The sequence below is a fragment of the Micromys minutus genome (assembly GCF_963924665.1).
Source record: "Micromys minutus genome assembly, chromosome: 1".
NCBI classification, from domain to species: Eukaryota; Metazoa; Chordata; class Mammalia; order Rodentia; family Muridae; genus Micromys; species Micromys minutus.
The window spans coordinates 113,198,680-113,216,050 of record NC_137969.1 but is presented as its reverse complement, the minus strand read 5'-3'; the positions used below and the strand labels follow the sequence as shown (position 1 = coordinate 113,216,050).

Here is a 17,371-nt window from a genome sequence, read left to right as displayed (position 1 = left end):
GAGAGAGAGAGAGAGAGAGAGAGAGAGAGAGTCAGAGACAAATGTGGCCGAAGTATGGGGACACTTGTACAAGCTGTCTTTGTGAAACCATTCTTCCATATAATGAATATGCACAAATAAAACGTTTATATTGAAAAGTCAATCTTCTGTATTTTGTAGGCATTATTCTTCCAGCTACTTTTTTGAACTCGGTCTGAAGCTAGTTTCCATTTCTACCAACTCCCTAATTCAAATTCCCTGCTTTCATTTTTTGGCCTTTTACTTCTCCTCATTCATTTTCAAGTCCTGATCAGACTACTGAAATGCTCAAAGATCCATCCACATGCTTCAGGTCTCTGTAAGGGCCACTCAACAGCACGTGCAACAACTCAAACTGTGATTGTGTGATCTGGTCAGCTGGGCATTTAGAAAACATCATGAGTCATTTAGATATTCTAGTGGTAGAACACTGGACAGAAAACACTAAACTAATTTATCTCAGTGATGTAAAAATAGTATGTCCTGAAGTTAACCGATTTATAGAAGTTTGTGCAAAGGTAGCCCAGAGGCCCAGATACATAAGTTAGGTCTTTGCATTAACCACGACCGCTAGGAAGAATACAGTCTCCACAATTAGGCAATTTTAGGTCTTAGTCTGGTATTTTACATCCTTTTATCTGTTGTAGCTGAAGGAGAAAAGGGCTTCAGTACTACTTGCCTTTCTGGTACTAGTCCACCATTTTATTTGTTCCCTTCTTTTATTAAAAAAAAAAAAAAAAAAAAAAAAACCTAGCATCTTCACTCCTGGTACACATCCACAACTCCCCCATCACCACTGCCATCTTGTCTGTAACATTACCAAGCAGAACATCACAGACCAAAGCATTCTGCTCATCTTGACTGAACTTCCAGCTAGAGATGAGCTCTACCTCGGTACAAGTGCCCTAGGTCTACTTACATGTGTGTGCAGTTTATTTGTAAACACTGTTAGTTGGCTTTTTTATATACTTCATCACTAAACAAGTAGGGGGGCTATTATTTCATTTTATTAAAACATCATCTGTACACAACTTTCTTAGTAACTTTCTTGAAAAATGAACTGAAGATATTAATCAATTGTTTTTATTGCTCCAGTGCACAAGAGTCGTAGGTCAGTAACAACTACCAAATGAGTAAGCAAATGGATTTGTTGCTACAAAAGTGTTTCCCTGTACACATTCACCTGAGAAGAAGGTGAGATCTCTTTTTATGAAAGCCTTTGCACTTCCACACAATCATCTTCAAATGATGACACTAATATTCAACAACCAAAACAATCACCTTATCAACTGCCTATGGCTGTGTGTGGCTAATATAGACACTGAGAAACAGACATTTTAGATTGCTTTGCTTTCCAACTGGTCTTAGGAGCTCTCTAACTTTTGCACATTATTGTCCCATAATGTTCAGCTGCCTCTCATCTTCCTTCCCACCTAATACCTTGCTTCTTTTCTAATGAGCTCCAGTAGCCTATGTTAAAGTGGTAGTTTCTTTAAGAAAATAATTACAATGTAAATGAGTCCTCAGCAAATAGTAAGGCACATTTGGACTTGAATGCCTATGTATTGAAGCTTTCCTCCCTGATACATTTAAGATCATTACATAAGTTTAACCATAGCTATTCAATCTACAGACTTAGAAATATCATTCTTTCTGCTGCTAATGAAGGTCCTACGGCACAAATTTATTAAAGGTATACGTTTGCATGGGATAATAATTGGGTCGATAATATTAAATTCATAGGCTCATTATTTAATTGCAAGGGCAGATTATGAATACAGCTTCTAAAATGTATTTTAATGAAAAACACTACATCCTGACCTAATCATATCAACCTTATGGTATCTAATTAAGGATGCAAAAAAGTCATTAGAGTTGCAAAATATTAGTTCCAGCTCCATCAGGCTGCAAGCTGCCCCTTCATGAATATATATACTTTTTACTCCATGATAAATAGTTAATGAGGTAAAAATGACAAAATTTGCATGTAGGCAAATTAGTTTAATAGAATGATGTCTTTTCTGACTACTGAAAGTGACCTTTTCTTATAAAAAATTATGGCTAAAATACTTTGAAACTATCTTCTTGGATGTCACTGCACAGATAAAAATGATATAAATGGAAATGTAAACTTATAAAATTCAACAGTGTTAAGTTCACATCATAGTGTCACGCTTTGTGCTTTTGCACTTACCAATTTAATAAAAGGAAATTAAGCATATTATAAAGTGTCCATTTATGGTGCAATTTTTTTCTAGCATACAAAAAGGAGACTTGTATTCTTAATAGCATTATGACAAAATTCTTAGTTAAGATGAGAGCACAAGAATTCTAGGCAAAGGTGAGATGGATCTGTGGGCAAAGGAACTTGCCACCAAGCCTGAAGACCTGAGTTTGATCCCTGCGGGGCACACATGGTGGACTGAGAGAATGAAGTGGTAAGTTATATTCTGAGCTGTACATGTAACCTGGGATATAGATATGTGTGCACACAATGAGTGAGTGAATGAATGAATGTCAAAAAGAATTCTACTTTACACATTGAAAATATTTTTATATCAAAATCTGTCTTCCATTCTTAATTTTGTACTTTATCAATGATTGTTCTCAGTTAAACTGGTACTGTATCTTGAGATTAGAATGCCAGTTGTTCAAAGGGGCAGGTGTTCTTGCTTGCTGAGAAAGACTAACCAAGCAAACATGAGACAACATGAGAAGAATCACATGAAAATTAAATTGTAAGACCTGAAAAACACAAACATTCAGGACCCACGAGACTTGACGAGTCAAAGATGAGCCTATGAATTTATTTTAAAATGTTTAAATATGTATTTTTGTTATTTTCAGTTATGTGTATGTGTGTGGCTCTGTGTGGTTATGTAATAGGAGTGAAGGTGACTTAATAAGCAGAGGTGTCAGATCTCTCCCAGAGCTAGAGTTATAGGAGGCTGAACCAACAGTTGCGAGTGTGAAGATTCACACTTGGATTCCCCAGGAATAATAGCACATCCCACTTGTCCATCTCTTCAGGCCTACTTTTTCCCCAAAATTAAAAAAATTACATTTTATTCATATGTAAACATGTATATATATGTGTGTGTGTGTGTGCATGTTTGTACATGTGTGTTCCATAGCATGCATGTGTGTGTCAGAGAACAAGATGTGAAAGTTGACTTTCTGATATTACAGCATGAATACCAGGGAACAGACTCAGGCTGACAGTCTTAGAAGCAATAGACTTGTAGTCTATGTAGTCTTAATAGACATAATGCTCTCAATATAGAATAACAGGTATTCTGTGTGATTTCAAGGTATTTATGAAACATATTCATATTTCTTACCCTGATGAAAGCTGAGTCAGTATGTGTTGTAAGGAGAATAGTAGATATTTCCATAGACATATGGCCCCATTTCATCTAAATCAAAACCTATTTTACCATCATTTTGAATAAATTGTTTACTTTAATAACATTTAGTCTATTTGGTTTTTCTCTGCTATATCTGAATGTGAATGCAAAACGTTACTGCCACTTAAAGTTTAAAGTCTCCTCCCAAATTCTACTTTGCCTCCAACACGAATCAGCTAAGTAATTTTATAAGAAACAACATAAACATTAATAATTTTGTAACCTTCTTCAATATTCCTTTTAGCACAAAATTATTAGTCTTATCATCCCTTTGCTAAACAGAGCCAATAACTATCACAATAATGTTTTCCTCTGTCTTTTAAAAACAAATGCAAAAAAAAAAAAAAAACCTTACTGCTGTTCATATCAGATCATCCTGGTACTCAACTTTGGATAGCTTCCAAGTTTCTAAACTTCCATGTTGTGAAACTCAATAATGAAATAAAATGCTCTTTATAGATACCCTAGGCACTGTGAAATTGTCACCCAGAGGAAGTACTCTTGAATAATTAATTTCAACTCTTTTGAACCTTTACACATGTTTTATAAGTCACCAAGAACCTAGAATGAATACACAGTAGACCTAATTCTGTTTTTGCTTCAACACAAGAACAGTGATGTAAGAAAAGTCAGTTACCCTGTCAGGTTAAATATGTAAAGAAGCACACACCTAAGTGAAGAAAAATAATCTTGTTTAAGTAGATAGCTGGATAAGGCTCATTATATATCTCTATTCCATTGGCAACCTAAGTATGTTCATCTCTGGTGAAGTGAATGAAAAAATGTTCCAATATGCTCATGCATTTGAAAACTTGGTCTCCAGTTTAAGTGCTGTGGGTGGTCATAGAACCTATAGGAGGTGAAGCCTTGCTGGAGGGAATGTATCACTAGACATGAGCTTTAAGGGAATAACATTCATTCCCATTTCTACTTCTCTCTCAACATTCTGTGTATGGTTGAAATGTGATCCTGAAATTACTGCTCCTACCATCATAGACCTTCTCAAACCATAAGCCAAAAGAAACATGTGAGTTGTCTTTAGTCATGGTATTTTATCACAATAAATAACTAACATGCAAATAGTTCATGAATATATTCACATTTATTTAGTAAGTATGTACTAAAAGATGCAAATGATATAAAGATGAAGAGATGGCTCTAAATCCAGATGGAGAGGTTAGTTACAGAGAAAAAGGAACTCCTGAACATTCTTGAGTTGTCAGAAACACTTCTTGTCCGGAAGTTGTAACTCAAAGCAAACAGTCTTGACTGGGTTAAATTTACAGAGAAGGCTTTTGGTTTAAGACTTGGAGCATGGTTGCTCCTCCTAGCATGCACACAAGCTAACGAGTCACCCTTAAAAGGGAATGTATGTGACCTCGAAAACATGCGCTCATAAAAGTGTTCATACTTATCTGAACTACTTGCATATTTTCAAAGATTTATACTGATTGGAAAGAGGTGAGAGAAGTAAAGATGCAGGAGCTATGATTCAACAGTGGTTAAGAAACAGTGAATGGGAAGAAAGGCAGGGTTGCATTTACATGTTAGAAAAATCGTGATAACCAGAGCAGAGAAGGAATCCATGGTGAAAATGGAGCAACAGCAGGGTGAAACTACAAATAGACATTGCTGTTCTGCGGGTCCTGCAGCTCTGTCTCAGTGGGCACTGAGGGCCTGCATCTATGTTGTAAAGGAAAATAGATTAGAGAAGAAAAATCTCAGGAAGTTCAATAGGATTTGCTCAAATAAAAGTCAACAAGATAAGGGATGTTTTGGAAAAAATAAATTAAAAAAAAAAAAAAAAAACAAAACAACCCAAAACTCTGCCTTCTGGTCCTTTGTACTTCAGAAGAGATGAAAATACTCTGATCAGTAACCACAGGAGTCTAATTCCTTTGGTGTCCTGACCCAAGTAGAGGACATGTTCTAAGTAAAAACAAGTCTAGCTTGGATTTGGGTTGACCCACAGTAGTTTACCTTTGGGTTATCCATCTGAAAATATCAAAACAAGCTATAGGCCTATATCTGTTGGGACTCGAAGGGGAGGTGTGGCCTCATATGTATATGTGACAACTTTTAACATGGCCAGCAATACTTTGAGAGCAGTTAATCAAAGATGTGTGTAGAGAGAAAAAACAAGCAAGAAAAATAGCTATGCAGACTCTGATGACACTGAGAGAGATGAAGCCACGGGGGAGGGGGGAATCTAGTTCTACCAAAAAGATTAAAATTCATTTATTTAAAGCCTATAGGGAAAACCTAAAGAAGAAAAAGACTCTAAGGACTCACTAAGAAAGGCAACAAAAGAATAGAGGGGACATTTTATTATTTCCTTCCTTCTGCCTATTCAAAGTTTCATTGAAGCCCGTCTCTCAGTGGTATGTGTGTGTGTGTGTGTGTGTGTGTGTGTGTGTGTGTGTGTGTGTGTATGAAAATAATAATGTCTGCACTAAGAACCACCTTGTTTTGACTAATAAATTGAAACAAGTAGAACATCAAATCCCCAAATTCATAATGTGGTATCAAGCAAGATGCTGAACCACTTTCAGAACAGCATGAGGGAAAGCAAAACTTTCATATGCATGTGGGAAGCAGTGGGGTGGTGCATTGAGTTGTGGGCATGGTAGAGTTGTTAGGAATTCATTTTGCACAGTCATGCCAGGTTCACTTTGACTCACCTTCCTTCTCTCACCATGGATCCCTCTCCACTGATGAGACCTTTTCACAATGTGACTCAGCTCCTTATTGGAAATTTCCAAATCACGTGGCATGAAGAACTTTCCTTCTTCACTATTGATTCTCTGAAATGCATCTAATATCCAAGAGTCATTGCATACCCTAAAGAAAGAGGAATTCTTAGCTGAGTTCATTTTTCCAAATATTCTTTTGTTCTTTCAAAGTACTGAACAACTTGATTTTTTTTTTTCTTTTCAACATCCATTTATTTGGCTCATCTATCTCATATCTCAATTTTTTCTTCAAAAATTATTTGATGATTAAGTTTCCAGAAATGACTTAATATTTTTCTCAACTACATATTCTAACCCAACAAATGCAATCAAGGTGCTATGCTATTGTTCCCCACTGGCTAGTTGGTGATGCCCAACAGACTGCAGAAAATGGGGGATAATTGGCCACTGATTTTGACTGAGCATTCAAAATAGGTAAATATTTGAAATTTTTCTGAAGAAAATTAAATTTGGACGTATTCTTCCTCTGTAAATTGATTTTAGAATACCTCCCCCTCTCCATTCAGTCTCCACTTTCCTTATGCCCTGTAAACTCCTTGACACTGGCAAGTAATATCTATAGGAGTATTTTGGACATTAATTAAGTTAATGTTTAAGAACATCTTCCATATGTTTGCTATTCCTAATCCACTTGTATTTATTTTAATGTATATGTTGAAATCCAGAGAAAAAGTGAAACTCTGAAAGAGCCTGGTTATCCTCCTTTTGTAATTTTGGCTCTTCTTATATAACAAGACCTACTCCTCAATAGAGGTGTGTTGGTAACCTCTAGGCTATACCAAGGTCCCTCAAAGGTCAGTGACAATATGCTAACCAAGAAAAGTTTCAAAAGGAACTGTCCTGTGTATTGGACACCCAAGACATTTAGCCAGCTGTTCTCTGATTATGAACCACTTGTGAATTTCTGAGATGGTAGATGGTCTCCATCAGCTAAAATTAAAAAAAAAGAGCTTCAGACTGTAGAGTACACAATGGGTATAATCTACAACCCATGTCTAAGGTTCAGGGAACATTATGAAAGAGGAGGGCATAAAAATTGTAAGAGCCAGAGGAGCAAGGTGTCTGCTACAACATAGTGACTTCTATATATGTCAGGGAAGCCACAGCTGTGATATCTCAGTATGGTTTCCTAAACAAGACCAATACAATGACAACCAGTTGGTATACCTGTCTGGGTAGGAGACAGCTCACAAGGCTCTACTCCTAAATGAAGAGTTACAGGTAATTCATGGCTTCTGGGAGAGACAAAATTGGTCTTCATTAGGGATAAGCCTCTTGGAGCTTCTCCAAACATGTGTGTATGTGTATGTGTGTGTGTGTGTGTGTGTGTGTGTGTGTGTGTGTGTGTTTGTGTGTGTGTGTGTGTGTGTGTGTGTGTGTGTGTGTGTAAATCCATATACAAATGTGTATATAATGTTTATAATTTGAGGCTATAATTTGAGGGGATGCTCTAGAGGAATTGGGGGAGAGTGATGCACATACAATATTTATGTATAAAATCCTCAAGAAAAAAACACTTAGAAATTATCTTTGGAACATACCACTTAGAAAACTGGAAGCATTTTACTTTTCTAGTCAGAATAAAGTGATTTTCTTCTAATTAATTCAAACAATCCATAATAGAATGTGTTGACTATTCATTATAATGGCAGTCAACTTCACTATGTTGTGCTAGCCAACACCTAATTTAATCCTAACATTATATGTTAATAGTCTACATTTTTTTTAAAGTTTGCTTATTCTGAATAAAACATAACAAAAATAGAATTTAAAAGAACTAAGTCCAAAGTTTCTTTCATTCTCTTCTGTTGACTTAAGTTTTATCATATATTTCCAGGTATGGTAGTACATGAACTTTTAATTCCAACACTTGGGAGGCAGTAGCAGGTAGATTTCTTGTGAGTTCAAGGATAGCCTGATTTACAAAACAAGTTCCAGGCCAGCCAGATTTCATCGTGAAACCCTGTCTCAAACACATACAACTAATAGCTTCATTCAACTACTTCTAACTGGATTCTTTCTAAGACAGTGTCAGTTACTTTATAAAAAAATGCATTTCTGAATAAAATCTATAGGTTTGTTTTATTTTTCAATGACTTTGAATTCATTGCAGGACTGGTTATATAACCTAATATCTAATGTGTTTATCTGTCTACATCTGTTGGAAATCTAACCCAAGATTTTCCACATGCAGCACAAACACAAATGTTCATACAGTACCCCATACCTGCATCCCCAGCCATCCTAACACCATTTTGGACGCTTCCTCTGTTCGGCTCTGCTTTGAGATTCTGGCCCAGCCGTCTGAATGGCTTGCTAGTTGGCTTATTAAGCAAGAACTATGCTTGACCATTCTCTTCTGTTTGTTCAATGTAAGGTACATCTTTCTGTTGCCATGCTGATTTAGCGCAGTTAAATTACTATCAACATGGTGTCGTAAACAGTTTCTATATGAAGATTTAAGGATTATCAACAATGCAATTAACTTTGAATTAATTAGGACTCACAGTCCTGATTCTGGCTTCTGTTCCTTTTGCCCAGAAAATGTCTGTTTTCTTTTTATTTCTCTTCTATTCCATGTGAAAGAATAATTATGTAAACATCAAAGCCTGGATCTGCAGGACAGTTAGCAAATGTTTTGACAGAGAACAAAATGGCGCGTTGGAATATGGAAAGCTGTGCAAAGATTAATTGCATTTTAGTCATATTTAATTTTTTCTTGCCATTTTGGGTGGCATTTTCCAATGTAAAGCTCCATGTTGTGTTGTTAATGAGTCAATTTACAAACCTTTATTAGTTTTCTGCATATTTTACAGCTCTATAAAGCCAGTTTACACAAACAAGGAAAAGAGACTTTGTGGTAATATATGTAGATAAAAATAAATAAAGAGAAAATTCCTTTTTTTTTTTTTTTTTTGACATCTGTCCAGAATCTTCTAGCTTTCATGGTAAGAAAAAATTCCTAGTTATGTAGTTTTATTATATAATTAATCTTGCAATACAACACATACCCAAACATTACTTCATTCTTTTAGATATGAAGAGATTTTATTCTTTGATGTTGGTTTTGGTTTGATTTAGTTTTTTTGAATTTTCTTTTTTTTTCATGTTCTCAGAAAGCTGATAGTTGCTGAATTTCAAACAGAAACAAAAAGTTCTACTTTTGTTCTAAAATTGTGTATTGGTGACATTGATTAGCAAAATAAAAGAATATTTTGTATGCTCCATTTTGAATGTATGTATGTATCAAGTTAAATGATGTCACTGAAGGACACTGTCCCCCACCGAGCAAGAGAGCAAGAGAAACTATACAAATACCAGCTAATGAACCCAAGAGAGGTATAAACTTTTTACAGTATTTTTGCAGATTTGAGGTGTTTAAGAGGTGGCTAGTATTTTTGGACATCTATTAAATAAAATTACAAAATTTTTGGTGATCACTGCAAACCTAGATTTTCTCTAACAACAGAACTTTTAAAAATGCCTGCTTTTTTTTTTCTTTTTGTATTTTAAGCTCTTTTCAAGATGTAATTAAAAGGAGAGCTGCACTCCACCTGTCTGCAATGCCTTGGGCATTGTTGTTTGAAGAAATAGGTCACATACTCTGCCACAGGTGCTGATGATGGCCAATGAAAGCAAGCAGTTTGCCCAGTCCTCTACCCTATGCCCTACATATGCAGCAATTCATAGCAGAAGATGCTACATTTGTTCATATTGGAATGTGGGTCATTTCCAGAAACCTAATATGTGACATTTCTTTCAAAGCTAAAAAGGACAAGTGTGAACAGGTACTGCACTATTTTAAGGGCTTTAAGAGAAGACAGAAGGCTGCAACTTTTAACTGTTTCAAGTGCAAATGTATATAAATGTAGGTTTCACATCAAAAAGTGTCATTTTACAGAGTGGTCAGTGCATGTCTGTGGTGAGAACTTCCTGTTGCCATTACATTAGGGACGGTTATGAATAGACATCATACAGTCAGTTAGCTATAATCTACTCTTGTTGTTACTATGTGTTGGAATGCACATGGTCTTCAGTGGGACTGTCAAACCCCTTAAATGAGATACAACCCAGCCAGGCATTGATATAGACATGAAGATGGGGTCAGCTTTCTAGAAACCATTGAGTATTCACAACTATGTTTAACAGTAAAGGAAACTTAGCTGAGACTAATTTGGAATCATAAATAGAGGAAAACAAAAACTGCTCACAAAGAACAAAGAAGAAATAAAGAAGGAAACAGAATTTCCGGGAAAGGAACAAATTCAGAAAATTAAAAGGTCTCAAGGGTGGGGTAAACAGTCAATATGTTTTCCCGACCCTGTTTCCAGTGAGACCATCACAGTTATCTAGACATTGGGGTGAACATTTTTAACATCTGGGTCATCTCACACTGTGTGGGGACAGTCACCCACTCCTAACACTCCTCAAGGTTTTCACTCGGTTAATACACATAGCTGCCATGCCTTATTCTGGGAGTGTGATGGGTTGATAGATGCACAGTCAGCTAGGGTGAGGCATGGTTAGGATTCCTGGCCACAGGAAGGTATAGGACCGGAGAGCCCAGAAATCATAACAGCCTGAATGTGGTCAAGACAAAGCCTGGTTGAAGTTGTACATACTGTATGATAGAGAGGAATAATATTTGAGTGTATACATAGTTCACGTTTGCCCCATCTAGTCCTCTGCTGGTGGACATTTGGGTTTCTTCTGAATAATGAATAATGCAGCACAGAATTTGAGTACGCATCTCTTTGCTTTCCAGCTTCAAGTCTCCCGGATATGTGTGCAGAAATAGGATGGTAGGCTATGTGGAAATGTGCATTTAGTTACTTAAGAACCTTGCACCCACACTGTTTTGTATAAAAGCAGCACTGGTTTGTATTCTCCCCAACAATGTGCAAGAGTTCTAACTTCTTCAGACCTTTCTCAGTGTTCTTTCAATGCTCTTGACAGTAACAGTCCTTTGGTGTGTGATGTCATTACTCATGGCAGTTTTGATCTTCATTTTCCTATTAATTAGTAATGCTGAGCATCAGGTCATGTTTACTGGTGATGTACTCTTTAACAGAGATCTCTTCCAGTCTTTGAATAATGTTACTAACCTTTTTATTATGGTTTTGGAAATATTTTTGTTCAACCAGGTTATTAGATAAAAGCCCTTTGTTATTGTCCTAGATTCTGTATCTTTACATTCTATTGCTCCCTGGAATAAGTACAAATCTGCAAGTTTTATTGAATAAAATTTGCTGTCTTTAGATTTCATGACCTGTGCATTTGTTGTCATAGTTAGGAACTCACTGCCAAAAAAAAAAAAAAAAAAAAAAAAACAAAAACAAAAAAAACAAAAACATGCAATTTGAGCGCTAGGCATGTCATTGTCATAAGCTAACCCAAAAGAAATGTGATTTTTAAAAATCTGTAATTGGGAATTCTGAGAATATTTTGAGAGCTATCCATGTCTTGGTTAGGCATGGGATTCTGTTCTTTCTAAGAACCAGTCTGGAAGAATCAGCTCTGTTAGTGTGAGCCCACACTAACTGATATCCCACTCAGGCCCTTATTATGCAGATAGACCTGATTTAAGATCTGTTCCAGGGAAAGCCACCATGCAAAAGCAACCAAAACAGTGGAAGCCCTTTCTCCAATTAACTCACTTTCTTATACTTAGCCACCAGTAAAACACACTGCTGATCACAGTGCTGGTGTCCTGACCAATGTGAATGACCAAGATGACTGTCTATGCTCGATTGTCAGACCCACCGCCAAGAATGAGACACTGTCTGCCACCATAAAGCACAGTTTCCTAGTATGTGTGACTAACATCAGCATCACCAGGAACCCATCTGAAGTGTTTAGCATGTGAGCATGGCTCATATTAACCCACTTAACAGATCATTAGTGGGAAACCATCACTTGGGCAGGGAGGCAGAGCAGAGGGCTCAGAGAGTTGAATGGAAACTTTGAAACACCAAGTTAAAGTAGAGAGCTGTCAGGGGGACAGTTAGTGAATGTTATGCCTCTGTGGGTTAGTTATCATTTGCCTTGGGTTTTTTTCTTTTTTTTTTTTTTTCATTTTTTTGACTTACCCCTATTGCAAACATATTATGCTGTATTTTTAAAAAGTGCATAAGGCCAAATATTCAAACTTTAATCCAGTTCTTTTGACATTGTTAAGGTGACTGAATGCACAAGAGAGCTGTGATGTGCATTGTATGCTGGGAGGAGTTTTACAAACACAACACCCTCCATTGGAACATGTAATTTGACACTTATATTTCATGTGAAAGTAAAGACATGTCTTCACACTATAAATAAGCACGTTTATTTATTTATGAAATTTTGAATCTGGAGATTTATTTGTATTCTAGAAACTTCTGTGTCAGCACAGAGAGAGGACTCGAACACCTTGCTCCTCAGTACAAAGATCTCCTGTTATCTGGTCTGCCACAAATGATCTTCAACAGTTCTGTGGCACTACAATTCAGTGTAGAGTGAACCCAGCATACTGTTTTGTTTTAATACACAAATAACCATCCTTATTTCTTAGCTGAAAATGAAGATATTTCTGTTGTTTAGTCCTTAAACTGTTTAGCAATATGGTTGCTGAGTGTTTTTAGGAAGAGCTTTTACAGAAAAAAAAATATTTGGAAACAGAACTATTTGGAAAAGAAACTGACATTCTCCCTTGGTACTGATGCTCTCAGAGGCAAATGCTTCTGCAAAAGTACTTATGGAAGCTCCTTATGCCACATGACCTCAAAACAGCTCAAGTCAGAGACTGGCCTACATGAGACAATCTTTGCCAGTCTTCATCCTGATAGTCACATCTTCCTGACAGCCACCAGCCAAACTCACATTCTCTGAGACTTCTCACCATTACATAAAAGGACAAACCTTAGCCTATTGCTTTAGTTTCTTCTATCCAGGAGGCATCAGAAGTGGAGTGATTTATCAGAAATCACTTCACCAAGAGACAGATTTATTTATTAGTCATTTAATCTTGACCAACTAACTTGCAGCTTCCATTGTTTTAGTGATGAGGTTTATGAAAGTTTTATTTTCTTTATATTTTCCATGTTGTTTCTGAAACAGGGTCTCAATATGATGCAGCAGACTGGACTTGACTATGTAGCCCAGAGTGATCCAAATTTGTGGAGAAGCTCCTCCTTCAGCATCCCAAATTCCGAGGTTACAAGTGTACACAGATCACACCACCCAACTCTTACTGTGACTTTTCTAAAAGAAAGAAAGAGTCCATGGAGGGATATTCAGTTTATATTGACCAAGCTTATCCTCTCTATCTGGGAGGTTGAGATCTACTGAAAGCAGGACAGAAAGACAGGAAGCAGGTAGATGGACCTGTTGCCAATACCAAAAGCCATAGGGGTCTAACAGATAAAGGTAGAATGCATTTAAGTGTGTGTTCCCTCAGCAAGGAACAATTCTGATAACATCACACTACTTAAAACAGGGGTTCTCAACCAGTGAGTGGCAGACTTCAAAGGACTCTTTTATGGGGGTCACCTAAACCTGTCAGAAAACACAGATATTTCAATTATAATTCCTAGCAGTTGCAAATGACTATTATAAGGTTGCAATGAAAATTGAAAATCCTTTCATGGCTGGGTGTCACCACATGAAGAAATGTATTAAAGGGCCACCACACTAGGGAGATTGAGAACCACTGACACGGAGGAACAATGAAGGACCCAAATATGAGAGTTATGTTTATTCCCATGCAAGCATGTTTTCCAGTGCACAGTCTCTGTAAAATGATTATAAGCCAGGCAACACTGTTTCATAATGTTTCATAGTAAATAATAAATTTTCTTTAACGAAAACCACTGTAAGAAATATTGATTTACAAAAGAGAATAATTCGATTATTTCACATGCATCCCCCAGACAGTAATATGCTCATGATATTTTCACCAAAACTGTTTCTTAAATTATTTTTTATCTAAATTAATTTTCCAAAGCAGCAGCTAAAAGTTATAATGCTATTTGGAATTGTTAAGTCAAAAATGAAGAGGTTGCAACAACCTCACCCCCAAATTAATTAACTTGATTACCAGTGCTTTAAATTTGTATACAGCTTCCAGAAATCTAAATACTTAACTGAATCTAACTTGCATTTAAATGGTGGTGTCTAATTCTCTGCCTAATATTAACAAACACATAAGTGGCCTGCAGATCTCTGATATAATGCAGATAAAGGTTTTACAATTAAACTATGCAAACAATGTCAGCCGAGACTTCATTTCTTCGCTACAAGGCTAAACACTGAGATAGAGACTGATTATAAAGGTTTAATAAAAAAAATAAACTTTATAAAAGGCTGCAGAAAGAAGAAGCCGATCCTGGAGCACACTGAAAATGCCTAATGATGGATTTAAATCACTTCACAAATCTAAGACAATAGAATGACAAAAAAAACTTATATTTCAGTATTATATCAAATTAGCAGGCCAGGAAAATAAAAAAAAGATAAAAAGACATTCTGCTCAGCTACTGATTATCCATACAAAAAAAAAATTTGTGTGTGTGTGCCTTACCACAAGAAATTTAACTTTAAAACATCAAACTGCATAAGAGGAAAAAAAGAACAGTTGTAATTTTTTTTTTCATGAGAAATTATTTTTAAAATTTGAACTACTTGCCTAAGTTATAGCAATTTGGGGGGAAACGCTTTGTTGGTGGCGAATTTTAAACACCTTGCCATTTTGTTTTGTCTATTCTTTTTTTTCCCTTACAACTTTATTTTAAAAAAAGAGAGATACATGTACAGTTTTTTAAAAGCAGTTTGGCATAAAACTATATGGATATTTTTTTTTCAGTACTTGATTTTTTTTAAAGGTTTGATAATATGCACTGAAATCTTACTAGCTACCATAAGCATAAAGAACATGTAGAATAGAACGTGGAAATAGCCAAAGTTTTCTTGGTGTGTAAAAATTAAACATAATTCTTTTGAGACAGTGTCTGGCTTTTTACTTTAGGTTGCCTAGATTCTATGTAGAAGAAGCAGGCCTTGAACTAACAGCAGTAACTCCTGCCTCGGTCTCTCTAGTGATGGACTTACAAGTATGCATGACCACACTCTGTTAAATATCTTTATTTGAAAAGTCAAATAAAAATTGCAAGGCAGCTTTAAGTGTGGAAATTATCTGCTGAAACTATAACACAGGGACTGGCACTGGCGATGTAGACTCATAACTGAGTGAGCAAAAGCGTTGGAATGATCTCTAGAGGAAAGACAAAGGGGAGGTTTAAAGAACAATTCACAAAAACAAATATGAATGAGTTCAGTAGTAAGCACATTGAGACTATGAAGTAAATAAAAGGATTCACACTGAGAAAAGCAGCAGGGTTCTGGTTCTTCCATGAGTATTGTGTGTCATACTGTGATCAATCTCTCCTGCCTCTCTTCCTTTCCTGCCGAAACACATGCCATGAAAATTCTCTAGGTCACCCTCCCACCATAGTTCTCTTCAGGACATTCTACCTTCTCAACCCCTATGTTTGCATCTCCAGGATCAAAGAATAATTAAATTGTGGGTAAGTTCCGGTACTTTCAGAGGTCCATCAGAATTATTTAAAAGATGCAGAAATAAATGTGAAGCTATCTGTCATCCAACAATAAGTATATTTATATGCTTCATCCTTCACATACAGAATGCTGGATAAAATATATGGACATTACATGCTTAAGAACTTAGTAAAGAAAGTAAAAACTTTATCTTACTTAATAGGAACACAATACCTAACCTGTTCTTATGGTGTACAGACAACTTTGCAAAATAAAGCACATAGGACGTTAAAGAGAAAAGTAAATATATCAAAGTTTAACAGTACTTTCTTTGTCTAGGTGATTGAAGTTTTGTCGTCTTTAATTTACTTTTCCATTCTTTTTAACAGTTTCCACATAGCAGCAAATCTTTCAATAATAACAAAAAAATTTAAAACACAAATGCGTTTTTATTATAAAAAATAAACCCAAATAACTATACTTATTTTTAAGAATTTTGTGCAGAGGCAAAATCTTTGTTCCATCAGCTCTCTCAACAGAACCTTGGGGAATGGAAATTCTTTCAGCACTGAAACCCTTCAGTAACAAATGACCCAGACTAGAGCCATGAGAACTAGTCAGCCAGTCTCAGCAGGGTCCAGTTCCCATAATGAAGACTTTCCAATGCCAAGAGCCATACCAAATTCTCTGTTACCAGCCAGCATCACTGACTCCGTCTCTTTTGTGTTTCTATACGCCCACCTGTTTATCTGCATTGTGTTGATATCCCTGCACCAAGATCATTACCTGCATATACTGACTAGATGTCAATGTCAATCAATCAGCATATTCAAGTTTTCAGTGACATTTTTCACTACAATAAGCTCTTATGATTTCTGCATCACTTTACTAAATCTATGCCAGAAAACAAACAAGCAAACAAAAAACTTCTCCACTTTATTTCACTGCCATGCATCTTCTGTAGGCAGTGCTTCCTTCAGAGAACTGGTCTACCCAGTACCATGCCATCACAGAGAAAGGTATTTTAAAATGGTTCAAAGAGAGATTGTTCAGCTGATGCATTGAGTTGATTTATTTATTCTAAAACATTGACTTCTAAAATATAGGTAAAGCCCTAGTTTGGATTTTGGAGCATGCCTAGTTCTAACAGACAGATTAGACATAGGGGTTAATAAAGACTATGTTTAAGGACATACACTAAGGTTCATGAAGCTGAATTCTTCTGTTAATTATATATGATATGTACATAACCCGTCCATCTTACTCTTTCCCTTTATCAATTTCTACCTGTTATTAAGCTTCTCTCTCCTCTGTTTACTTCTCTACAGGGCTCTAGATATCTTTGTCCTTTGATATCAAAATAAATTCTACTTATTTCCTGGATCAATTCTGTGCTAACTTTGTCATACTTCACAAATAATCTATATTATTAAATTTTAGATGTCAAGTTAAGAATGCAGCTATAAAATTTTTGACTGAGAAGAGATCCATTTGTGTAGGAAGAAATGATATATAATACTATATTGTAATTTTTAATTTGCAAATGTATAAATTTCATAGCCTATGCTCTTATTTCTTTCACTTTTTGGAAACTGTACTCATTTTAAGTAATACAGGGATTGTTCACGTAGATCCTCTTACAAAATCCATGCCTGTGTGCTA

At 36.0% G+C, this 17,371-nt stretch overlaps 1 protein-coding gene across 1 annotated transcript in view; it reads right to left on the bottom strand.

Annotated features, from left to right (window-relative positions):
* Positions 1-17,371, bottom strand: part of LOC308438465 (uncharacterized protein) — a gene marked incomplete at both ends in the record, with an annotated part of 253,517 nt that overhangs the window by 54,179 nt on the left and 181,967 nt on the right. The window contains one exon of the mRNA XM_080939852.1: positions 6,107-6,266. Coding sequence (XP_080795978.1) covers positions 6,107-6,266 — 160 coding nt within the window. The remainder of the gene's footprint in view (positions 1-6,106; positions 6,267-17,371) is intronic.